The sequence below is a fragment of the Mugil cephalus genome, chromosome 1 (genome assembly GCF_022458985.1).
Source record: "Mugil cephalus isolate CIBA_MC_2020 chromosome 1, CIBA_Mcephalus_1.1, whole genome shotgun sequence".
NCBI lineage: Eukaryota > Metazoa > Chordata > Actinopteri > Mugiliformes > Mugilidae > Mugil > Mugil cephalus.
The window spans coordinates 21,573,086-21,598,692 of NC_061770.1; the positions used below are offsets into that span (position 1 = coordinate 21,573,086).

Consider the following 25,607-nt stretch of genomic DNA (forward strand, 5'->3'; position numbering starts at 1 on the left):
TAATTCTGCAGCCGATCACATCACAAAACTGGACACGGTACAAAACCTCATCAAAATTTACAGTTGAAACTTGTTTATTTATGCTTATTAACCTTTTCAGTTTAATCTGACGTGCAAATTCTATCAGTAGTAACGAGCTATAACTTCACTAATTAGGAAGTACTCGTTTGAGGACATTGGGACTTCATTGTTTGCAATTCTGTCTTTGCACAGCAATGTTCAGACATGAAAATTTATATTTTGTTACATATCGGTGATTACAGACAGACAGACAGATTACTTAATTCATCCCGGAAGGGAAATTAGGACGTCATAGCAGTCCGGTATTTGAATACAATAAAATACAATAGGATAAAATACTGAGGTATTATTTTAGTATCAAGTGAAATAATCCCTGTGTCCACACATGAGGACATACTTTTTTCCAAAGTACTTCCTGTTCAAAGGTGCTACTAATCCCAAATAAAGAGAAATGGAGAAATTAATAATGCACTAAAAAACAAATGCTCAGGTCTCAGGTGGTTAATATGTGAATCTATATCGGCCGTGTATGTGTGGACGAGAGTGTCATTCATCTCTCCTCGACCTTCTCTTGACACTTCCGCCCAGTCCAGCGTGGGTAGCACTGACACTTGAAGTGTTTGCGTAAACGCTGGAGGACGTCGGCGTCGTGAGGGCCGGAGGCGCTCGCGGACGCCGAAGAAAACCTGTGACCGGAGCTCGGGCGTCGCCGGACGCAGCGTCCGTTACCGCTGCAAAGCTGGAGGCTGCAGCGCTGCACTTCAGACCTCAGCGCCTGCACGTAGGGACCCAAGACGTTGTGGATGTAGTCTCTGAGGTGGATGCACTGTTGCTGGAGGGTTGGAGAAGAGAAGATGGTTACAGACTTTTTCTTATACATACTGTACTTGACCAGTTTGGGATGTAGTGAACTGGGAGACCAGGTCCCTTAAGGAGTGTCATTGCTTTGGGGTATTGTTGTCTGGTCTGGTCTAGGTGGGTGCTACATGTCTAAGTAGCATCCACATGAATGAATGCCAGGTTTGCCAAGTTTCCACAAAATTGTCAATATTATTCACCTCCCCTGTCGGCGGTTTTAATGTTATGCCTGATCAATATACACTACCTTGGATTTGGCGAATTTCATTTCCCCCCACAGCACGACTCCAGCTGCTCCCAGTGATGCACTCTCGCCAAGTGTGTGCTCCAAGTCTGTCTGCACATACACACAGGTTTGTCACATGTTTGGATTTTTCATGCTAGAAGGTCGCTGATAAATGTTCACGAATGCGTTTATGACCTTATTGAGAAAGTTGAGCGAGTGCGTGAATGCTAGCCTGGCGTAGGCAAGGACAGGGGTGGCGTGGTTGGCTTCGTTTCCATGGCGCCAAAGCGATGCCACCCTCAAACTCTCCAGCAGTCTGTGTCTGAGAGGAGAAGATGGAATAGTTTAGCCGGATGAACAACGGCTTCATGAAGGAGGCGTCAGGATGTGTTTCCATGACAGAGGCGGTGTAATTTTTCTGTACCTGACCATCAGAGCTGCATCTGTAGACCCTGCGAGCCTCTGCGGCAGGTAGATGCTGGGGTAGAGAGCGGTGGACTGAGTCCAGAGCCAGGACAGACGGTCATTCTGGTGTCTGGTGCCTCTGTGGCAACGTCCGGTGTAGGTTACATCTGATCACACACAGTAAACCACACGGGTCAGTATTTCCCATGAGTTACAAAACACTTTCATTTTACTTTTGAGCATTTGCATTAGTGAAACGTGTCAAGTCCTTGAGCTTCTACCAATGTCGGCAATAGTAAACCCCCTTTTTATATGTCTGCACTGCAGGAACTAAGAGCACTGTAGTAAGTCTACTGGTGGAGTACATAAATTCAGTACCAGCAGATTTTAAAGTGTAAAAAAGTGTAAACACATTGAAAACATACATTGTGCAAATACAAAAAAACAAATCTGAATCAAGGTCAACTGGATTTTAGGGGTTGAAGATGTTTTATCCAAGTAGCTTCTGCCTTTTTAAAAGACTGGGGGGGAGCTGGTGATTAAATGGGAACATCTGTGGGTTGTATCTACCTGAAACTCACAACCTGTAACTGCATCAAAACATGGCATCAGTTTACAGCTTTTTGTCCCCAAAAGGTTTCTTGAGACTTGAGTCTTTGGTCATTGCATAAATATCCAGAAGCTCTAAAGAAAGCCACTGGTGAAATATCTTCAAGAAACTCTATGAGTACAGTTGTCTTTCTTTATTGTTTTTGACTGAGAACCTTCACATGCCGTTAATGGTTTGGGGAAAAAACAGCATCAGGTTGTTATCACCCAAAGATGTTCCTAACAAAACATCCAGCATTCATTTAGAAGTGAAGAAGCTACTTGGATGAAGGTGGTGAAACGTCTTCAAAAAACCCAACAAGTCCAGTTGCTCTTTGTTTTATGGATGTACCATGAGAACCTTCATAGGCACGAGCTACAATAAAAACAACAAGAGGGTAGTGTCATGACTCGTCAACCAGTGTTTGCTCTACCTGTCTTCCTCTTGTTCTTATTAAAGCAGGAGGGGAAACCGTAAAATCCCCAGAATCCTTTGGGGTGATCTTTGACCGCCGACAGCAGCGTCTCCCTCATGAACTTCTGAGCGTTCTCCTCAAACTGTTGTCTTGCCAGTAACTTCACAGCCTCGTGTTTCAAATCCGGCCTCTCCTTCCTGACCAGCAGTGTGGACAGATTCCGGTACTTCATCTTGGCCCCGAAGTTTTCCTCCCACAGGGGTCGCCACTCCTCCCAGTCGATGACGGCCATACCGGAGAAGTTTGACTTAAGCACGGCGGACAGCTGCGTCACCGTCAGGGAGAGGTGAGAGGCCAGGTCGCCGAGCTGAGGGATTCCTCCGTTCATCTTCCTGCCGTCTCGGGAGAGGTATGGATATTTCCCCAGCCGGTCGCGGTAGAAGATGGTCATTTTCTGGAAAAGGTGGTACAATGATTTATAGCTTGTTGCTTTGACTATATTATACCGTCGATATTGTGTAGGTCTCCCTTGTGCATCCAAAATAGTTGACACTCATTAGAAAATGGGCATGGGCCTTCTGAGGGTGTCCTGTGGTGTCTGGTAACAGAAAATTGTTAGTGGGGGCCTTTGGGTAAACCCTAACCCTATGGATCATCTCACAGATACTTGATTAGTTTGGGATCTAGTAAATTTGGAGGCCAGGTCAACACCTTGTGCTGTTTTTCAAGTTTTTTTGAGTTGTTCCTAAACTGTTTTTGTGTCTCAGGCTGCATCCTACCATCAAGGATGGTGTCATTGCTATGGGGTGGGGGTGCCTGGTCTGGTCTACATGTCTTAGTAACTTCTACACGAATGCCAGGTTCAAAAGTTTGCCAGCAGAACATTGAATTGACACATGATGGTCAATTATTTGTTATTTACTCGTATCTGACAGTGGTTTTAATGTTGTGGTTGTACATGTACTGGATCCTCCTGATTCAACATGCTCACCAGTCTGGTTTATAACTTTTCAAATCTAACCAAAGGTTTGTGAAACTAAACTGAAATGCACGTGAAATAAAATTAAAATCCAAAGTGTCAAATCCATCAAATGACACCGTTGGACCACCTGACATCGCCTCACCTGTCCCTGGAAGTGCTGCTTGTGATTCTCCAAGATGTCAAAGTCCCTGAGGCCCAGGTGGATGTTGTAACGTTTCTGACATCTTGCCGTGGGCATGTTCCACACCACAACGAATGCCTGGTCCTGCAGGATCGGACCCGCTGCCGCCACAGGAGGAAGGGGAGTGTGGCTGAAGGCTTCTCGGTTCTGCGACCGGTGGGCGCAGAAGAGGGGGGAGTGAAGGAGGAGGAAGAGGAGGGAGGGGTGAGACAGCTCCATGGCTGCTCAGTCCTGGATGTGTCCTTCCTGACATGAAGAGAGATATTGTCCGGTGAGATTTATTAACATCTTTAACTAACATCTTCCATCTTTGTCTAGTATAGGAACTGCTTGACCGACTGGAAGGTGCTGCAATGACTGATAAAATCTGCCCCAAAAAATAACCTACAGCAGCATTTCATCCCCCCCATCCCTGGAGGACATTTATCTCAGCAGGTGCATCAAGGTGGACTCCAACCACCTAGCACGCAAACTGTTTATCCACCTCAGGTAGAAAACTTCACAGCCTTAGAGCTAGAACCACAGGGCTAATATCTATCTTCTTTCAAGAACCTGAGGATTATGCACTGCAGGTTTCGAGCTCCAGGTTTGTAGCCAATTAGAGCAGACTGGGCTAGGTTCCTGTTATAACAGGAAAGTCTGCATGAGCAGATCACATGCTTGACACTGATGTGTCACTGTGACTGCACTGAGTGCCAAAATGTAGAAAAGCACCATATAAATTCAAGACCAAATTTAATATTCACATGCATTACAATAGTCATGTACTGATTGATGTTTAAAATCCTGATAAGAAAACGTAACAAAAAAACCCAGAAACAGGAATATTTGAATAAATTCTTTTTATTTCCACAATCGTTCAAACATTGTTTTCAGAACTGTAACAAATCATTCAAAAATCATTCACTTCAGTAAGGCACAACTGAATATGTGGTTTAAGATCCCAGTGTCACATAGTTTAATAGCAGCAGGTAAAAACAGCCTGGATTGTGATTTCAGCACAAAGAATATGACTAATGTAGCCGAACTGAACCGTGTGGACGTCAAATGGTCGCAAAGGGTGAGTAAGCAAAAAAAGCTTTCATAATCATGACATGTTTCTTGTTAGATAACCCGTTAGCTGCCACAGACCGATGATTTTTCTTCCCTTTGCAGTCCTGATCCCATCCAAACCTCTAAAATATAAAACTCTTTCAGTAATTGTGTCTGATGTGGGTTTTCCCACACAACACTTCAATTAACTCTAGATAAAATGATCATTCTCTGTAACCGTAAACATCGAGAATCCAAATATTCAAATACTTCAGGCATCTTGCTTGACACAATACAAGGTATTCATTTTCAGTGCATTGATTGATTGATTATCTATATGTTCAGGAGATTCATGGGAAAGTGGTCTGCACATATACTGTACGTACCATTCTACTAGGTTGCGCAGTTCAAAGAGGAACATCACTCATGATAAATACTTCTACATGTTTTCAGAGAGTCTGATAATCTGTAGAAATGTAATCAAACTAAATATGACTGCATTTGTCAGTTGTCCAGGTCATGGTACGTCCAAACAAAAACAAAAAACAAGCTGAAACAAGGGCAACTGGACTTCATCCAAGTAACTTCTTAAATTTCTAAGACACTGGTGGAGAGTTGGGATTTAAATGGGAACATCTGTGGGTGGTGTTCAACACCAGGATTACTAGGGTTCCTCAACAACCAGATAGTTACCTGATGAAGGTCTGGAGAAATCGGTTTACCTTTAGATAAACCACTTTCTGTACAGGACAGATGGACTGACATATTAACACAGTCTTAAAACCTGTCATCAAATATTTTCACCTTCGTTCTCATCTTGGGACTTTAGTCTCTGTCCATTAATGGGCTGTTCGAGTACCATTCATCGGGAAAGCTGAACTAGGTAGTCGGTACGTAGCCTACCTAGTCACTTATGTTTAAGAAGCTACTTGGATGAAATATCTTAAATCAAAAAACTCAACAAGTTGCCGGATGCCCTTGTTTCTGCTCATGTGATTTTCAGGCGGGCAACACTCAGACACGTTCCTATTTAAACTCCAAATACACACCAGTCATTTGTGCAGAGATGGGACGATCTTTGGTTTCTAACACACTTCTGTGTCTCTGAACTTTTGTGTGCACCATGTATGCATGCACTGTAGGTTTGCACTTTGAAACATGTTCGTCAAATGTCCTTGTGCATCCAATAGATGGGGACTCCTTTGGCATCTCTGTAGGGAGTTTGATCCAGAGTCTGAACGACAAGATGTTCTTGTCCTGTAGACTGAGGAGGAGGAGGAGCGTGAGGAATGGAGGTAGGAGGTGGTGGGGGAGGAATAGAGGGCGGAGGTGGTAGGGGAGGACCAGGGATGGATGAAGGAGGAGGAGGAGGAGGTGGTGGTGGAGTACCAGGGATGGATGAAGGAGGAGGAGGAGGAGGAGGTGGTGGTGGAGGAGCAGGTATGGAGGAAGGTGGGGGTGCACCTTCAACGCATGCACCTCCCGAGTCTCTGCTTTCTTGTGGTACCCGAGCATCCATCTTTGTTTGCCTTTGTGTGCTCGCCTCTTCACTCGGCATTCTGGAGAACCTCAGGAGCGTTTCCATGGGAACAAACGCCGTCATGGCGCCTGCGTTCTGCACCGGCGTCGACAGCACGTAGCCGAGGTGGGCGTAGAAGTGCTGCTTGTCGTGGGTGGTCAGGCAGAGGCGCTTGGACCCGCGGCTTTTGGCGTAGCGCTCGACCTCCGCCATCAGAGTCCGGCCGTAGCCCTTCCCTCGCTCCGCCCTGGACACGACTACCGACTCGACGAACAGGCTGCTGCTGCGACCCACGACCCGGGAAAGCCGGGCGTGGCCCAGAAGCTTCTCCGTCTCTCTGTGGCCCTGCAGGAGGACCAGGCAGACGGGGAACTCTGAGCAGGACTTCTGGAGGGAGTGAACCCGGGCGGCCTGGCTCCTCTGCCACTCAGAGTTGACCAGGTCGGCGCAGGGAACCAGCAGGTCCGGGCGACGGTGAATCGGGACGGCACGGATCTTCTCTGGTTCCTCAGAGTCCGTCTTCTCAAGCTCTCCGTCGGACGCTGAGATGCTGCAGAGCTTTTCAAAGTTCTGCGTCTGACTGTCTGACGCTGAGAGGGAGTGTGGGTCAACAATCAGCTCATCGTGGGTCCCCAGTTTGGACTTTGAAGATGGTATAGGTTCAGACCTGTGGTGATCAGGGGTTTGAGTCAGTCTAATGTGAGCACTCTTAGAGCAAGCAGTTCCTCAGTTTTGCGGTTATACTGATAACATGAGTCTCTGTTACACAACAGGCAGTTTGAGGCAACCAGGCTTAGTGTTTAAACATGCACGGTTACGTTCATGTCGCCTTTAAAACCAAACCAGAGTGGACCGGATGTAAGCATTCAGACTCCTGACAGCTCCTCAGCACTAATGTTAAATGAGACACATGCAGGAGGATAAAACTAGAGTTGCTGATCTCTTTCTAATCTCTGTCTATACTTTAACCTTTACTGTCTGCATCTCCAGTTTCTGTAATCAACTGGACAAAATCTAAATCCAGGCGATAAAGGAGTCAGAAGAGCTCAGCAGAAAATGGCAAAACACAAACCATCCATGAATGCTTGAATATTTACACGTAACTGATAAAAACGTCCAATTCTTAGTGAATATCTGGTCATTAACAGACCCTAGTCATGTGAGTTTCATGTCACAGATGATCTTAATAGAAAACTTAAACTCCAGAACTGAAGAAGCTGCTGGTTATGAAACGTCTTCAAAAAACCCAACAAGTGCAGATGACTTTGTTTTAGCACCATGAACCTGGATGACTTCGTTTTACTTATTTACCATCAACAACTCAATGCAAATATATCAAGAGGTTTTACACAACCCAAAGTCTGAAACTCGCTTTTAACAGGAAGAAACCTTGAGAGGAACTAAGTTCATATGGGGAGGGCCCATCTGTTTGAGATCGCCCGTTTAAAAACTGCAACGCTAGAAAGCACAAAACGCTGCATAGAACGAACCGATCATTAAATGTCTGCATGCACCGAGACGACATTAAAGAACAACCGACTGTGAACGCAGACTGTGACGTCTGAACCTGTCTCGTCCTTGAAAATGTTGCACTTGAACACACGACAAAGACTAAAGCCAATGGCCAGAAAGGAAATAAAACTTCACACCAGCAGGTGGCAGTAGTCTGTATTCATCATTATGATGGGGAAACAGAAAGAGCTTGTGTTAAGCTTGGTTTATACTCATGCTACCGGTTCATGCACTGTCATGGAAATGTTGGCGGCTTTTCAGATGACACAAAGACGAAAAATTAGACACTTCCTTTTAACTTTCTGAATCAGCAGAAAAGCCAGTGGCGGGAGTGAAACTGGTGCCAACGCGACAGATGCTCACGTGGGCCCGACAACAGAAAGCAGCCAAACACTGCGGCAATAAGATACACAACACATTTATAACACAAGTTCTGACTCTTCAACATACAGATTAAATTTCACCTATCCTCAATGTTTTATTTCACACTGTTTTAAGTTTTTTCAGCACAGAAATATTCAATTCCAGCATCTGACAAATTATCTGTTAATAATAAAAATAATATTAATAAAAAAAAGATTAAATAGTATAATTCTATGTTACAAAGACTTTAGAACATTGTGTTAATGCACATTATTGCACCTTATTAATCCTTCCTATGTAAATAATTCTGTTTCTAGTACATTTGTTCTTATGCTATATTTTTGTTTTTACAATTACACTATTTTATTTTACTAGATTTTTAATTTTATATTATCCTACTTTTCAGTTCTGGTTCTCAAGACTGTTTTTTTTTATGTGCAACTAAGCTCTGTTTGAGTCGAAGAGGAAAAAGTTCTCCACAATTAAAATGAAAATGCCCCAACAGATAATATCATTTAGATTTAGTACTGTCTGTCACTTATTTTAATAATTACTTGAGGTGTCAGGTCATTTATTGTAAACTCTGTGTTAGTGCTGTCATCACTCTGAATGGGGAAGTTGTCATTATCTAACACATCTTCCCACACTTGAGCTTGAGCTGCAGTTCATTATCAATCCATAAAGTGTACTGAAACTAGAGATGTTGGAATAATTCAGGCCTATTTTGAATATTACAATTTCTCTAAATGTATAAACCTTGATGGATTCAAACTGCAGTCTCATATCTTCATAAAATATCTCGTTAACAGACCATAATGTCAAAAGCTGGCAGACTTAATGGCATCATACATCACTAAGTTTCCAATAAGTGTCTCAAAGACAATCTACGCAGTGTTTTCCACACATGAAGCATCACAAAGCCATTATTAGCCTTTAAAATCAACTTTGAGAGGCGGAAGAAACAGTTTAAAGTTCATCTTAAAGTCGAGGAGCTTCTCTTTTGTAGTGTCTGAAAATGTAAAAAAAAAAAAAAAGAAAACCTACCATGTTAAGGGAAAATATGCAACCTGAGATTAATTTTAAATTAAATCAGTTTTGCACAACTGAAGAAAAAACAACCACGAAAAAATAATGATAGCGCTAACTCACCGAGAAAGAAAAGCTGAAGAGAAAACGGCCGAGTGTGGCACTGAACTGACAACCCGACGCAATTTCACATTCTGTCCTGCAACAGGAAACTGGGAGTTGACTGATAATTACGCAGAAGACGTAAAAAGTGTCACTTTGAATGACACTTCAACTCTACCGGTTATGTTTGTTTTTCTAAAAGCAGGAAATGCTGAAGTTATTATCTAATTTTTATGTAATCTACTGCAGGAATTCACTGACAAGACAGTCCTAATATAGCAGTCCTGCAATAAATGAATGGTCTTCAGCATTAATTTCCAATAACTGAGACAGCCGTCGATTCAACTGGCTGTGGTCTGTAGCACTACTGGGTTAACATGGAGGTCCCTTTTAAATCCAGGTCCCAGGGTGAAAACGACAAATACGGAGCCTGTGCAGTTTTTTTCATTAGTGTGGACGCCTGGTATGAACAGGATAATGTCATCACCAACACCAACAACCTCCAGTCAGTGGTGGACTCCAGGCTTGTGACGGTGCTGCATCAGATATCCTTGTTAGAATGGCTACGTCCAATATATTTTGCTGCTTCGTCACTATGATGAGCTAAAAAGGATTACAGACTGTGATCCAGACGGACTGTACGTATATGCCGAGTTCTGCAGCAGAAACGGGCCCACGCATTGGCCTGGGAAATGTACTGCAGCGTTTCTAGAACCACATGCAGTTTTGTAGTGGATCCGTCTTTAGAGAGAAATTCCCTAAACGACTTCAAGGAAAACTGGAGAAAAACAAAAGATGTTTTTTTGTACGTGTGGACGTGGCCTAATAAGGCTGTTGCTACATTCCTACATGTGCATGTCAGAGCCTGACCTCTGACCTTTTATTATAAGAGCATTGAGTGCACAATTAAGTGGGGTTAAAAATGTAAGTATTTTCCTATTTAAGTTTCTTTTTGGCCCTGTGATAGATTAGTGACCTGGTGTACCCTGCATCTCGTTTATATTTGGTGGTAAGGCACATTATCCTGCTGAAAGTGACCACCGGCGTCTGGGAATAATGTTTCTATAAAAGGTTCTATGCAGGGTCTACAACAATTTCAAAGTAAGGCTGAACGTTGCCCAAATCATCACACGCCTCTATCAGCTTGCCTTCTTTCCATAATCCATCCTGGTGTCATAAGTTTCCCGAATAAGCGACGCACATGCACCCGGCCATCCACAAGACGTAAAAGAAATAGACCGACCATCTCCTTCCACTAGCAGCTTGCAGCACTTTTCTATCATCAGCTTTGAGCTACAGTAGCTGGTCCTCTCTGCCCGTGTGCATCAATGAGCCTGTCACCGGTTCACCTCTTACTACTGACCATGACAGACCAAGAGCTTTTTCTGAGTCTATCCCCTACAACTTGGTCCTTGTCAGTTTCCAATTAATAACAATAATTATTATTTTATTCTAACATCAACTTAGAGGACAAAACATTCACCTGCTGCCAGGACAACCAGATAAGGAGCGTTATTCACTCCACCTGTCATAATGTTATGGCTGATCGGTGGCTAACATACAGTAAACCTGTTAGTATTCTTCTGACTAGTTCATTTTCTCCAAATAACTTATACAAAGCAAAAAGAAAAGAGAAAAAAAGGTGGTTGGACGATAAAAGTGGGACATATATTCTCTCTAATTGAGCAATAATAATAAAAAACTTAAGGATTTACTACAGTAGTGATAAAGCTTTTAGCAGCTAGCAGGTGGCGCATGGCATGCAGGGTTTTTAAGGTTTCTGTTTCATTTTTATTTTTTACTTATCTCTCATTTTAATTGAACTATATCTTGCTTTCTAAGCTTCTTCTTCTTCTTCGCTTCCATGTAAGGTAAAGCTACACATGTTAGCATGTTAGCCAGGCTGCTTCCTCTTAGCTCCACGCAGAGACACGGGTTAGACATTAGCAGCAACCACGACTTCAAAGTTACTTCAAACTATAGCAACAAACTTGGTTCATCGCGAAGTTCGTTCATTCGTGTCTCGCCACTCTCTATAGTTACCTACATGTTTAATCTCCTCCGTTGCTCGTCCCTCCTCCTCCGAGAGCGAAAAAACCCTCGGAGCTGATCTGGAGTCGGTTATTGAAGCTGGTTACACGGTCAAAACATGTGAAAGCAGTCTGGAGTTATCCGCTCCAGAGTCAGATCAGTCAGCCAGTGATGTGTCATGATCTAAGAGCCGATGGTTGGTAATGAGCCAGAAGAGCCGATTCCCATCCAGCGAGAGTCGGCTCCCCACTATTTTCTTAGTACAAAGCTGGTCAAAACTTTACGAATGGTCAAACACGCCTCTATCCAAGGCTACACATTTTTGCCACTTTGATTTCTATTTTGATTTCTGCCATCTCCGTCTGGAGTTGCTGAACCAAACCAACTAACACATCGGATGACGTAGGGGTAATGTAAAATAAAGATGGCGGAGAGTATGCTCCAAAATGGCCCCATAAATGCATTTAAAAAGATTTTTTCCTTTAAAAAAAATGTTTTTCTGATGTTTAATTTTGGTATTATGTTTTAAATATAAACACTCATACTAGGTTGGTATCGGGTCTGGTGTTTATTGTCCGCTTTAAGTTCATTATTCCTATTGGCCTCCAATGGCATAGAGTCTGATGGTCCCGTGTTTCCACTTTAATATTTCCAGCTGCTTCTCCATCTCTGCAATTATCTACTTGTTTTGGATCAGTAAAGATGAAACACATAGAGGAAAGGTTAATTGAGGATGTTCAGAAACACAAACATTTGTATGAGTCATTTTCGGCCAAATTTCCACCGTTTAAGTTGCCAGTGTTGAAAGTGAAGCAGAACTGAGGCATCTAATTTTTCTCAGTGACAACGACAGAACAGGATAACTGCACAAAATGAGACAATTATTTTCATAAAAGCATCGAGGCCCTATCAACACACAACACATGTACGTGCTGTAAACTATACTAAAAAAGAGCCGTTTGGGAGCCGTGGCAAAAGAGTTGGTTTCCAGAAAAGAGTCGAACTACCCATCACTATTTTGTGTGTGTGTGACGGCAGGAAGCGCTGACGCAGTCACCTGCTGATATGTCTGCCCCCTGCGGCTGGGAGTGGTATCACATAGAAAATACCACCTACTGTCACTGCAGAATTAGTTAAAACGAATCTGGCAATAAAATACAAAATTACTATATAACTATAAACTGTAGACACTATATCAGTTTTGTAATGATAGTAAAAATAAGTAACAATATTTAATATATATGTATATATATATATGTGTGTGTGTATATATATAAATAAAATATAAAATAGCTAATACAATCTCAGTGTCTATGAAATCTACAATATAAATATACTGTAGTATTTCAGATGGCATGAGTTCCATCTGCAGCATTTTCACAGCCATGTGAAAATAGATCCAGTAAGGTGCTAAAATAAACATTATTTAGAGTTTGGTCCATGTTGACGCGATAGGATCATTAAGTGGCTGCACATTCATGACGACAATCGCATCCCTGAATTTAGATCTGTGAAGGGATTTGAATACTGTGAACTCATCATCACGTTCAAGAAGTCCAGGCCACACTCGGTATATTTCTATATCTGCTGGAAGCTGCAGGACTATTGTTACCAGTGGCCTCTCTTACACTGTGGTATACTGCTGAGGCAACACTAAGAGAAGGAGGACACTGAAACTGGACAGGTAACCAGACAGGTCACTGTCTGAGGACGTTTGTCCCTCGGGACATAAGACTCTATAACACCTCCATGTGGCTGAACGAACTGGGCTGTGGTCCATGATGATACTACTGTATATTTTTACACAGTATTATATATTCATATTATACAACTTAAATATCTTTCATATCTGTGTATATGCGATGAAGCCATTGGACACCGTGTTTCCCATGGGATAAATAAAGTCTGAACCACAGATAGATGGCAGGATGGATCCATGCTTTCATGTCATTTATGCCAAATTCTGACCCAAGCATCCAAATGTAACAGCAGAAACTAAGATTTATCAGACCAGGGACGTTTTTTCCGGGCTTATATTGTCCAATCTCGTCACATTCTTGTGATTTGTAGCCTCAGTTTCATGTGCTGTTGACATTCAGACATGCTCTTCTACAACCCCCAGTTCTAACAGGTGATTATATGAGTTACTGTTTCCCATTCTCCTCTGACCTCTGGTATCAACAAGACTTTTTCTCTCAGAACTGCTGCTCACCTTTCTTTGTGAACCCTTGACATGGTTGTGAAAATCTCAGTAGGTCGGCAGTTTGTGAAATACTCAAAACCAACCACCACATCACATTTAAAGTCACTTAAACAGCCTTTCTTCTAATCTCTGAGGCTCCATTTGTTGTTCATCTCGACCAGGTCTACACGCCTCCGAGTTGCTGCCATGTGACGTTAAATGACCTAATAAAGGCCCTTGTTAAAATGCACTTTAACACTATATGAAAGAATTTTTCATCACAAATTAGGATCATAACAACTCATTAACATTTGTATTTAGCATTCACTGACTTAAAAGTTAATGTGATTCCTTATTGTGTTCGGCCTTGGCACATGAGTTTCATGAGTGAGAGCAGGAATGTAAGAGAGGCAAGATCTTTAACAAAATGTTTGCTTTATTTTTTTCTTTTTCTTTTAAATCCAGACAACTCATTCAAGGATAATCAAGGAGAAATAAGCACTAATATGTTTTTTATTAGATTAATTTTTTTCTGTTTTTACAGAGATGAATGGGTGAAATTTATCAGAATTGGTCAAAGTAAAACAAAACAAAACAAAAAAACCCAAAAAAAACAAAAATAAATGAATACATAATAACAATACATTAATAATTAATCCAATACGATGAAGTGTGGCGTCCATGACGGAATAACAATGGCCCAGAAAATGTAGGGTTGTTATCGTTTTTCACTGCTTCTTCTGTGGTACTGCAATAATCACCAGCACTAACTCAACTCAACTCAACTCAACTCAATCAACAACAGTAGAGGAAGAAATGGAGCGCGCTCACAAAGTTCTGCACCCCAGCCTCCTGAAGAGGAAACACTTTTTTTTTTATTTAAATAATATTTTATCAAAGCTTCTGTTTTATTTGTTTTTTTTTTTAATTATCTTCATAAAACGTTTCTAAAACTTATCTGTCTTCTTTAAACTTTCCTTTTTTTTCTTTAATTTTTTTTTTTTTTGCATTTTTGATTTATTTTCATTTTCAGAGTTTTTTTTTGTTAGTTTTTTTTGTCTCCATTTCACCACAATGTTGTTTTGCATGTGTACGTGTGTGTGTTTGGGAGAGAGCGTGTGTGTGTGTGTGCGTGTGTGTGTGTGTGTACGTTGATGTGTCCTTGGCTGAGGCTTGGAACAACTCTTGGGTTGTTTTAAGTGCTCGTGTGGATGCAAAAGCCTTGCACGTATGAAGCATGATTTTGTTTTTTAGAACATGAGTGTGGAGTGTGTGCATGTACTTTATGTCCTTCCACTGCTTTACCTGCAGCAAAGACATTCATACTGAGTGGTTGAAGCTGGCTCAAGCGACAAGGTGTGTGGCCTAGACCTGCATATGTGTGTGTGTGTGTGTGTGTGTGTTCATGTAACCAAAGTCAGCTTATATATTAAGGAGTGTGTTGAGCTAGTATGTGCTCGAGGGTGAGCAGACCAGGTGAAGTGTGCGTCTTTCAGTGCCTACACAGGTGTGTGTGTGTGTGTGTGTCGAGGGGGGGGGGCCAGTGTGTTCATGATCTTTGAGGATTTCTGTACCTGCGGGTGAGCCGAGGGCACGTTCTCGTGTTTTCGCACCGTCTGTGTACAACGTACGAGTCTGTCTAGCCGCTGCATGATGCGGGAGTGTGTGTGTCCGTGTGTGTGTGTGTCTGTGTTATTGTGTGTGCGTTGGTGTTGGTGTGTGTAATAGAAGGCACGGAGGGTGGTGTGGGAGGCTCAGTCTCTCAGGTCCATGCTGGAGCCGAACAGCGCCACCAGCTGCTCCTCGTAGTGGGCGATGTTCCTCTTCATGATCTCCTTACAAGAGCCCAGGAGGCGCTCGAACGCCTGTATGTCTATTACTGCAGAGAGACGAGAGAGAGACAAGAGAGAGACGGGGGCGTCAAAAGCAAGATTCATTTCAGTTGCTCAAGTACCGCTTTAAATTCCTGGAATTTCAACCTAAAACACTCCAGAAGGCACAGCCGTGTAAATTTAAAGCTGTTCTTGAACCATTTGGATTTGGCCTCTTTTGAAAGATAAAACTCACAATCTGTTTAAGAGTTTATGCTTCAGACTGAACGAGCTGTGATTGGTCCACTGGGTAGTAGCTTATTTCCACTTCAGTGTAGAGGGTTTTTACGGCATGTTGGAGGTAAACAAAGCGCACAGACTGAAGTAGATGGTGTAAAATGGTGAATTACTGCCATGGTTATGGTTGGACCAATCGGGCAGACCGTGAAAAACATCTGGGATTTTATAGATGGGCGAAAGTTATCAAAGGAAAGGAGGCGCTTGTGGATCTATGAGGCAAAATTCTGGACAACATCAGAATTTGTTCGGCCCATTTCTGTAAATTATTTATTCTATTTCCAGCTGCTTTTGCTTCTCTGCATTTTTCACATTGATTGTTTTGGATCAGTAAAGATGGAACACATTGGGGGGTTAACTTAATTTTGGAAGCAGGTAGTAGAAACACACACTAACCGACTGGCGTTGGCTATGTGCATAAGTTACACTGTCTATGTCCTGCAGCTGTACGTTAACCTCCTGAGACCCTGCATCCTCATACGGAGACCGTAAGTTTGAGGTTTTATTGCAGCTTATTCTGGTTGGACACTTTAGTTTGCCATCTAAAACATCATAGCGAGCGTTTCATTGGATTCATTCTACAGGTGATCACCAGACAAAAGTGGATGAAGAACGAACCCCCATCAAATTCTACAGTTAAAGCTTAATTTATTTGTGCTTATTAATGTTTCTAGTTTGATATGATCCACAAATTTAACTAATTTTATCAATAGCAACGTGCTACAACCTCGCTAATTAGCAAGTACTCGTTTGAGGGCGTTGGGACTTAATTGTTCGCAATTCTGGTTTGGCTCAGCCATGTCCATGCGTTAAAATAAGCGGTTTTAGATTTTGTCACACATTAGTGACTCTATTATAATATAAATAATGAAATAATCCCCGTGTCCACCATTGAAGACATGTCCACCTTAATCCTATCAATAATATTTGCCTTCAAAATGACTGTAGCTTGGTGGTGTGGGCTGGAAAACAGCTTCAAGTCTTACCTGGTCCCATTTCAAATCCGACGACAATGTCACAAAAAAACGTTTTACAGAGCGTGGTCGTAATGTTATGTCTCACGGGCTGCATGCTCTAAATGTCTCTGCTCCTGTTGAACTAAATAAATAACCTATATGATTAAAGTAATAAAAGCCGGGTAATTGAAGCTATAAAAATAATAATAATAAAAAAAGGGCTCGACACAGGTTGTAAAACAACAGGAGCAGCTGCTGAAAATCCTGCATGAATGAAGAGCTGGTAGGCAGCTTTAAAAGAAGAAACACGCACAGAACGCCCTTTAGTCAACACAAAAAGTACAAGGTAATAACAGAGGAGGTGAGCAGCGAGTATCGAGGACAATTAATCAAAGCTCAAATGCCACTTGACATCTCATGACGAGCTGCTTGTAGCGGCTCAGTTTCGGAGGGAAATGAACGGGGCTGGCAGCTTTAAAGTGTCGAGTGGTTTAAATTCTGATTATGAGTCGCTCTCAATTTCACAAAAGCTTCTCTAAATGCTAAATTACAGCCTAGTGAAAGGGCGAAAACTGGCAACGAGAGTCGTGCTGTAGAAGGCGAAAAGGAAAATATAGAAACGAAGCGGCTTTCACGAGCACGCTGAAGTGGATTTTTGTCTTACCCAAACACTTGACATCTCCCACTGCGTAGGCTGAGGCAGCCCGGGGCTTGTTAGTGACCAAGGCCAGCTCCCCAAAGTAATGACCCCTGCTACAGCGCGTTAGCTCCACCTCCGCATTGTCTGCGTGGTCGGCCTTCGTCTGCAGGGGTGATGACGATGACGACGATGATGATGATGATGATGGAGGAGGAGGGAGAAGAGAGAGCAGAGGTGAACAAGCAGAGAATCGGGATTGAGCAGAACCACGGTTGTGATGGCCGCTGTTGCTAGGCAAAACCAGGATACACTTCAGTACTGTGACGGTTGTTAATGAGGAGAGTGGGCTGTCACTGTCAAAACATCCTGCACAGAAACTATCTGCAGGAGGAATATTCCAGATTTTCCTGCCTTTCACAGAGCTGCAGAGGAATGAATCGAATAGAGAACACAAAAAGAGGGCGAGGACGAGGGTCTTACTTTACTCTTCATCATGATCTTGACCTCTCCAGACTCTACGATGTAGAAGCAGTCAGCCTTGTCTCCCTGAGGGGAAAGAAGACGCCGTTAGTGCACAGTACGTGAAGGTAGAAACCCTCAAATACATGTGACGTGTCCGTGTCTCACCTGTGTGATGATGCGCTCCCCGTCTGAGAACTGCTTCGCTCCTAATACGTCCACTATCTTCATCCTTTCTGAAACCTGGGGAGAGAATAGAGACAACATTTCTTCCAAAACTCTACTGTCCAACTACTAAATTAACTCAACAGAAAAAGAAGTTTGCATATTTTCAACACTGATTCCCACATTGATTCCAGACCTTCATCCTTTCAAACCTTGTTTGAACAGCTGCTTGTATTTCTACGTCCACGTTTCTGTTCCTCCTAAATAACCTGATATTAACCCCACGTGTGCCCAGAAAGAATTGGTTTGTTCCAACCTTGGTTAATAGGAGCCAATACTTTCCCATTAAACAGATAATCAAAGGTTTACACCACCCTTCTCTAGTCTGCTCTGACTGAGGTGGTTACATTATTCTGGTTATTAGTGGATTATGAGTGTCCCTTTATTAAGAACTTAAATTTCTTGAAAACTAACTAAACTCACCTCCAGTGATTTGAGTAAGGGCACAGACTCGATGAAACACTCGTACATCCTCCTCTTCTTGGCGTTGTTCTTTACAATGAGTCTTCGGAAAGTGGCACGGTCCTAGGTGGACAAAAAAAATAAAACCATGAGTAAATAGACACTTCCTAAAGGCAGACTCTCTCTCTCTCTCTGCTGCTGCTGCTGCTGCTGCTGCTGCTGGCTTTTCTCTGTTTGGCCACTAGGAGGCGCTGCCGGGGCATAAACCATCAGAGCAGAGTGTCGGCTCCATTCATGGATTACTAGACTCCATTCTTAACGTGTCTGGACGCCACGGCTCAGTGTACTGTTTTTCTTAACACTGGTAACACGAAAGAGACAACTGAAGGGAGGAAAATGACAGAACTGATTAAGAAAACGAGGTGGTAACACCTAGAGGATCTTTTACAACTGGTCTCGTCATTTAAAAAAATGCCTGGATCGGCCCGCATACAGATCTGCCACTTCCGATCGGGATATCCTTACTTATTACGACTTAAAAGACACAGAGAAGTAACTGTGTGGGGGTTTTTACTCAAACTCCTGGTGTAACACTGTTACAATCACACCTGAAGATTTGAACATGATATTGTGACATCACAGAGTAGTACCTCTTCTTTGAGAAAACCCAACCCCAGCGAATACGACCATAAAATGTGTACTGAGGTTGTAAATCAGGTCTGTTTTTAGATTTCTAGACATTGCCCTCTGTTGACTCTTCCTCGTTGGTTTCACTTCTAGACGCTGGTGAGTCAATGTCCAAACTTTATCACTAGCCAAAACATTAGGTGCACCGTTGATGACTCATCTAATGATCAGCTGATGTTGAAAGAGCGCCAGGAAGGTGGTAATTCAACTGGGTGACGCATTTTATGGTGCCGTTAAGATTGAATTAAACATTTAAGTGTTTTATGTTGCCGATTAAGACGGGGCTCTCAAAATACTAGCAAATACAATTCAATAGCGCTATAAACCAAAGCATCCACAATGACAACAGAACTGAATCTGTAGCTCTCTCAGTTATTTGAAACTAACGCTGAATATCATAAACTTATTATATTATATTATATTCTGAACTTACGAGTTCAGAATATAATTGGCCGTTTTGACTACTTTTGGTTTTACTTTTATATTTCATCTTAAAAAACGTTTACATTGCCTTGTTTGGTATCATTCTTTTCAGCACAATCTCACCTGTGTGATTTTACAATTATTTTTCTCATTTTGACAAACTGAATTAACATATTGGATCTAAAACCAAGTTTGAGTAAGAAAAAATTAGATTTTTCACTGTGAAAAGCACAAACGTGTTTATCAAAACATTTTTATAATATAGAATGCAAAGCTAAATTGGGTTAAGATAAGATTCAGTGTTTGGATGTTGTATTTAAATGCATCCGTTTTGACAACAGGGTTTCCCATACAATGTTGATACTACGGTGGCCTGCCAGGGTCTAATTTACTCCACCATGGTCTCAGAATGAATTCAAAATATTTTGTATTTTATATCGCTCCTATGTCCTCAAACCCAACATCAGTGTTATTAAGGTAATTTAAAGATGGACTGATACAAAACTCATGATCTCGATAGTTTTTAATAGATGGGTTAGCATAATAATCAGGACCTTTTATTAAGACTACTTATGCAATTACATCTAAAAAACCCAAAGCAATTACTGTTTATGTTCCAGTGATTTCTACTTATTAAACGTGCCCAAATCTCACTCTGAATTTGGTAAACACTGTTTTAAGGACTCTGCACCTGCTACTTGGAACTCCCTGGAGAAAAGTTTGGGGAACTAATCACCCTTGGATCTTTGAAAACCCGCAGGAAACCTTGGAGCAACTACATTTCGTACTTGTCCTCATTTTAATGTAAATTCAGAGTGTTAGTGCTGTTGTTTTTATCTTCCATGTATTTTCCCAGGCTGCTGTCTTGGTCAGGCTCCCCAAAGAAAAGAGGTCTTTGTAACTCAACTGGATCGACCCCTTTAAATAAAGGCTAATAAATAAAATAAATAAAATAAGACAGTAGAATCAACCCCCTGCCTCAAAAGAAAAAAACAAACAAAACAAAACATCAGGATCTCATGAAATTTTTTGTGTGTATGTTTGTGTGCGTTTCTTCTTACCAGTCCCCATAGCGCCCCCTCTTGGGTGGCTACAATGGTGGCGGCACGTGGTGTGTTGTACATGAGCGCCAGCTCCCCAAAGCTGCCCTTGTTGTCATACTGGCCCACACATGTTCCTTTTACCACGATGTCGTACACACCCCTAGAAAACAGAGAGTGAGATAACGTTTATTGACCCACAGAGTATTTCAACCAGCTATCTAAAAGGTACGAGTCTGTTTGTGTCTAGACTGTCATCTCTATTAATATCTTTTATGTATTTGCAAATAAAGGCCAGCAATTAGCCCGTGTGTCAATACTGCTGTATATCTGCATGTCCAGGATGTAAAAATATTTGCATACGTGGCTGACACAGAGCTCAGCCTTCGCTCTCTCTGTCTACTCTGTATGAGGATTAAACCTTGGGAAGGTAATTTGCAGCGCTGTTGCTCGGCAGGATTAACCACTCACTTTGAGAGCTAGTCCGTCCTTCCATTGGCTGCGCGGGCGGGTTAAAACTCTCGTCGCTGCTGGAGTATTAGCTTACTTGGTCTGGATTACCGTGACGACGGGGACGCTGGTCACCTGTGTTGTCAGCTAGCTGAAGTTAAGCGTCTGCGTGCCGCTCGCTCTTTGTGCAGCCGGTGAAGCAGGAGCGAAAACTGACCGGTGGTAATTTTCACGCTGTTAATTTGCTTTTAATATCCACCATTAGTCCGTGAATGAAACACAAACCAATCACTTTCCATCAATTAATTCCCTATTGCTTTTTCTAATATAACCTGAAATGATACACTAATCAAAATTACCATCTTCTTAATGTTGTGTAGGTGTCTCTTGTGGCTCAAAAGCAGTTGTGACTCATCAGAAAATGGACATGTGCCTTCTGGTTGTGTCCTGTGGTGCTGGTGGGGGCCTCAGGGTCCTATGGGTTGAGGGGAGGGGCCTCTTGATCAGTTTTGGATCTAATGAATTTGGAGGCCAGGTCAACACCTTGTGCTGTTCTTCATGTTTTTTTTGCGTTGTTCCTAAACTGCTTTTGTGTGTGTGTGTGTCTGTGTCAGGATGCATCCTGCTGGGGATGACTGTTGCCATCGAAAAAGTGTCATTGCTATGGGGTGCGGGGCGCCTGGTCTGGACAAGGTGAGTGGTACATGTCCAAGTAACATCCACATGAATGAAAGTCAGGTCTAAAAGTTTCCCAGCAGAACGTTGATTCCCTGTCAAGATGGTTCAGTGTTGTTTACTTCTTCTGTCAGTGGTCATAATGTTATGCCTGATCGGTGTAAGCTGCGGTGATAGACAAAAATGGATGTTCCCTCGTGCACAGAGGGATTTTCCCTGTTCAACCCCGGGCTTTTTGGGTTTTTTATCTCCTAAAACGGATGATATGAAGTCTCAATAACAACAAATCTATTAGGGGTATTTTTGGGACGTTGATGTCGATTTGAAATCATCTAAACAGTTCAGATTTATTGGGAAACATTCACTGAAGTCTGTGACAAAATAAAGAAAATATGAGCATAAAATATAATTTACTCTTCACTTGATAATAAAAATCTAACTTTTATTTTCTTTAGCTGATAAGAGTCAACAATCCTTTTCACATCTTGCACGTCATTCCTCCCATTATATATTTACTCCTCGTCCCCGAGGGTTTCAGAGTGGTTTGGAGTTACTTCCTGTCTTATAGGCTTCAGGACATGACTGTTTATTCTTTGTGAAGAGTGCTGGTATACAATAGTAGCGCACAGCTGACAGTGAAGACAACCAAATCTATTTAATGAATAACATGAAACGCGCAGAGATGTGGTTCAACGATGTAATAAAACAAAAAAGTAAAAGAGGAAAAGTCTAAACAATGTGTCTGTTTATCCTGCTTTTCTTTTTCCTTTCTATTCATCCCTCCATCTCTCTGTGTGTTCACACTCCACCCTCTGGGTGACATTAGCCACCCACCTACACTTTTTAAGGCCTAGAGGGAAAACCCCGGGATAGTATGCGACCAGACTGGTGTGCTGCTCTTAAAGGTCATCGCGAGTCTTGTGTGCAGGTCTGAGATAGACGAGTGTGTACGTGTACGGTATGGAACAGATAGCTCACAAGTGGAGCTAAACCACCGCAGCCGAGCTGATATGCGTCACGAATAGAGGCTGGGGTGGGATAAACAGTGGCCAGGCACCAGCCCAACACTGGTAGGTGTGTTTTCCTCTTAAGCTGCAGAGGTTAAAGTTTAGAAAAGCAGATGGTGCGCTGTTCCGGTCCGATTAACCAAACCGGTCCTGTAAAGATCTGTGTACACACCGTTGGCTAACATTAGCAGAATTAGACACACACGGCCTCCGTGCGCTCATAGGTGGTGTTACACACCAATTGTCTTTCATGTTTTATTTGTTTAGGATATGTAAAAGTTCTTGGCATTGCAATTACAATGTTAAATAGAAATAAAAGGTTATTGCTTTTCAAAGGGTGCGCTTGCATTACTAAGCCATATTATCATTGCAAAAGAAAGAAGAATTGGTCTCAAAATAATGGTGACAATAACTTTGTTTATCGGCAATAATTTGTGGGACAATATATCGTCCAGCAAAATTTTGTTATTGTGACGGGTCCAGCCGTGACTCAGCAGAGAAGAGACATGGGGGTGTCCTGTGGTGTCTGGTAACAGAATGTTCTTAGTGGGGGGGTCTTTGGGTCCTATGGGTTGAGGGGAGGGGGGTCTCTGTGGATCATCCCACAGATACTTGATCAGTTTGGGATATAGTGAATTTGGAGGCCAGGTCAACACATTGTGCTGTGTTGTTTTTTGTTAGTTGTAAAGTGTTTTTTCTTTGTGTGTGTGTGTGTCTGTGTCAGGCTGCATCCTGCCAGGGACGTCTGCTGCCATCAAGTTGTGTCATTAGCCCGAGTTTTCGACCCGGATGAATGCCCCGGCAATCAACCCGGGATTTCATCGGCTCGACTCAGCTCGGCTTTGATGTGACTAATTTACACAAGGACGTTGATGTACCTGCCTGTCATGTTCTGATTTGGTCACTGGAAGACCGATCAGACCGTGTCATTGTAGAAGCTCCAGGGCTGCGAGCAGCTCAAAAACAGAGCAAAGTTTTGGTTTACTCCCATAAGGGACTGATCTGTTTTTCAATCAAACAAATTAAATTTGTTGTTACACCATTGTTAATGGAAGGGCATAGGTGAATTAGCTCTACTGCATGTTCAGGAAATCTTGATGTGAACTGTGCATGAGAGGCTGTGTTTATAGACACAGCTTGTATAGCGATATGGCACTTTTTTTTATCATGGCAGCGCACTGGAAAGCAGCTGCTCTGCATCCATGGAGAAGTGGAGATTTGGCGGCAGATATCGGGCACTGTGCAGGACATAGTGATTTATTGGAGCACTGCCAGCATTTTGTTCTAGCGCAGTTATATGTGTAATGATGACGTTGTCGACGCGATGACGTATGAGAAGGACAAAAAAAATAGGCAGCTCTCACAGCGGGAGGTCAGACCCGGGAGGCTGGTGATGTGAAACCACATCAAGGGAAAATCCAGTGTCAACCCGGTATTTTCGATGTGAAAGGGGTAATAGCGTTGGGGTGGGGGTGCCTGATCTGGTCTAGGTGGGTGCAACATGTCTAAGTAACCTCCACATGAATGAATGCCAGGTCTAAAAGTTTTACAGCAAAGTTTAAGTCGCAAGATACCTATCAGTGGTTTTAATGTTGTGGCTGATCGGTGTACACAGAGACAGACACACACACACTGATCATAAACATGAACGCTGTGCCAACACAAGCCCTCAACTGGGCTTTATGTCTAAAAATATATATAAATAAAAAATTCTAATAGTCAAATCAAACTCTATGACATTTTTAATGCTCTATATTTTAAAATAACTTACAATAGAGCTCTTCTGTATAAAGCGTACATTACTTCACCACAATGTACGACATCAAACCCAACCAATAAACAACTGAGCATGGATGGAGTGCAAATAACTTTATGGAAATATAATATAAACAGGGCCATCATTCTCTCCTTTGTCGTCATTCTTTAAAGCGATGCTGCTTTATAACATCCTTTTTTTTTTTTTTTTTCCCATCTCTGCCATCCTAACTTGTTAAATCACACGGGCAGCATTTGAATACACAAACTGACCCAGGGTTTTAATGATCCAACACAGGCCTCTCACCTCTCTATGACATAGAAGTTGTCTCCGTCGTCTCCCTGGTCAATGACGTGCTCCTGAGGATCAACCCTCAACTCAAACATGGCGTCCAACACCTCTGAGAACTGCTCCTGGACGCGGGACAAAAGAAACAGGGGACGGCGGATACGAATGAGGTGGCGAAATGACAAGCAACAGACCAAGTGTGTCTTATTTAAACAAGTAGCGCAAAATGAAATTTAATTATCCCAGCAGGGACACTGTGTGAGAAGGCACATGAGGAGTTTATCAAAGCAGGGGCCAAGTCTTCAAACAGAAATAGGTTTTTAAATATACCAAATAAATTCTAAGTGAATCGTCTTGGCCAAAACAAACCGAGATAAATCAAGTGTAGTGGCAGCGCACAGATTATTGTTGGATTTGCTTATGGCCGAGACAAACTACACTTGCCCAAATATAGGAGGGTTTCAGCCAAGTAGTTTTATACGAAATCAAAATGAAAACTGTTTTACTGAGAATGTAATCACCCCAGCAGACTTCCAGAGAACTGTATAACCGAGTTCATTTTTCTTTCACACATCTGCGTGTTTTTCTGTTTTTTCCTGCACCGCCACATGTCTGTGGACGCGTGTCTTCCTGTGTGACGTGACATTTATTTACCTGATCTAGTGTTTTGAAGAGTAGGATGTCTCGGCAGGCTTCTTGCAGTCTGCAGCGCTGTTCGTCTGTTTTTGGGTGAACCACTCTGGGCTCGGTGTCCTCGTCATCGTCGTCTGGGTTGAACGCCTCCGCGCACACTGAAGGAGACAAACCGATGTTACATATTTCCAGGAAACAAAACTCAAACAAGGGCAACTTCACTTGTTGGGACTCTTTAAGACTTTTCATCCAAATAGCAAATTAAGGCGAGGTAAATACAGGTAAATAGGATAAAGCTTTTAACTAACAGACTAACAGATAGCACCATGACACTTCCCCAGTTGATTACTTACATAAATGCGATATTTTTTTGTATTACAAGTTTTCTGTGAGTTTGAATCTAAATATGCAAAT

The 25,607-nt window shown here is 42.3% G+C and overlaps 3 protein-coding genes across 3 annotated transcripts in view; all 3 read right to left on the reverse strand.

The window, feature by feature from the left end:
* Positions 1–50: 50 nt before the first annotated feature.
* Positions 51–11,377, reverse strand: hyal3 (hyaluronidase 3). The gene is made up of 7 exons (XM_047611758.1): positions 11,279–11,377; positions 3,639–3,923; positions 2,533–2,968; positions 1,530–1,677; positions 1,301–1,427; positions 1,127–1,216; positions 51–853 (listed from the first exon to the last, which is right to left on the reverse strand). The coding sequence occupies exons 2-7, from the start codon at positions 3,894–3,896 to the stop codon at positions 572–574; spliced, it is 1,341 nt and encodes a 446-aa protein (XP_047467714.1). The 5' UTR covers positions 3,897–3,923; positions 11,279–11,377; the 3' UTR covers positions 51–571.
* Positions 4,503–10,223, reverse strand: LOC125019773 (N-alpha-acetyltransferase 80). Its single transcript, XM_047604755.1, has 3 exons — positions 10,217–10,223; positions 9,253–9,352; positions 4,503–6,895 (listed from the first exon to the last, which is right to left on the reverse strand). Exons 1-3 carry the CDS (start codon positions 10,221–10,223, stop codon positions 5,875–5,877), a joined length of 1,128 nt encoding a protein of 375 aa, XP_047460711.1. The 3' UTR covers positions 4,503–5,874.
* Positions 11,378–13,862: 2,485 nt separating the features above from the next.
* The window catches only part of prkar2aa (protein kinase, cAMP-dependent, regulatory, type II, alpha A), a 51,631-nt gene continuing 39,886 nt past the window's right edge, over positions 13,863–25,607 (reverse strand). The window contains exons 4-11 of the mRNA XM_047581972.1: positions 25,215–25,351; positions 24,579–24,685; positions 20,406–20,547; positions 18,256–18,357; positions 17,776–17,850; positions 17,629–17,694; positions 17,173–17,311; positions 13,863–15,323 (exon numbers count right to left, since the gene is read on the reverse strand). Coding sequence (XP_047437928.1) covers positions 15,199–15,323; positions 17,173–17,311; positions 17,629–17,694; positions 17,776–17,850; positions 18,256–18,357; positions 20,406–20,547; positions 24,579–24,685; positions 25,215–25,351 — 893 coding nt within the window. The 3' untranslated portion in view covers positions 13,863–15,198. The remainder of the gene's footprint in view (positions 15,324–17,172; positions 17,312–17,628; positions 17,695–17,775; positions 17,851–18,255; positions 18,358–20,405; positions 20,548–24,578; positions 24,686–25,214; positions 25,352–25,607) is intronic.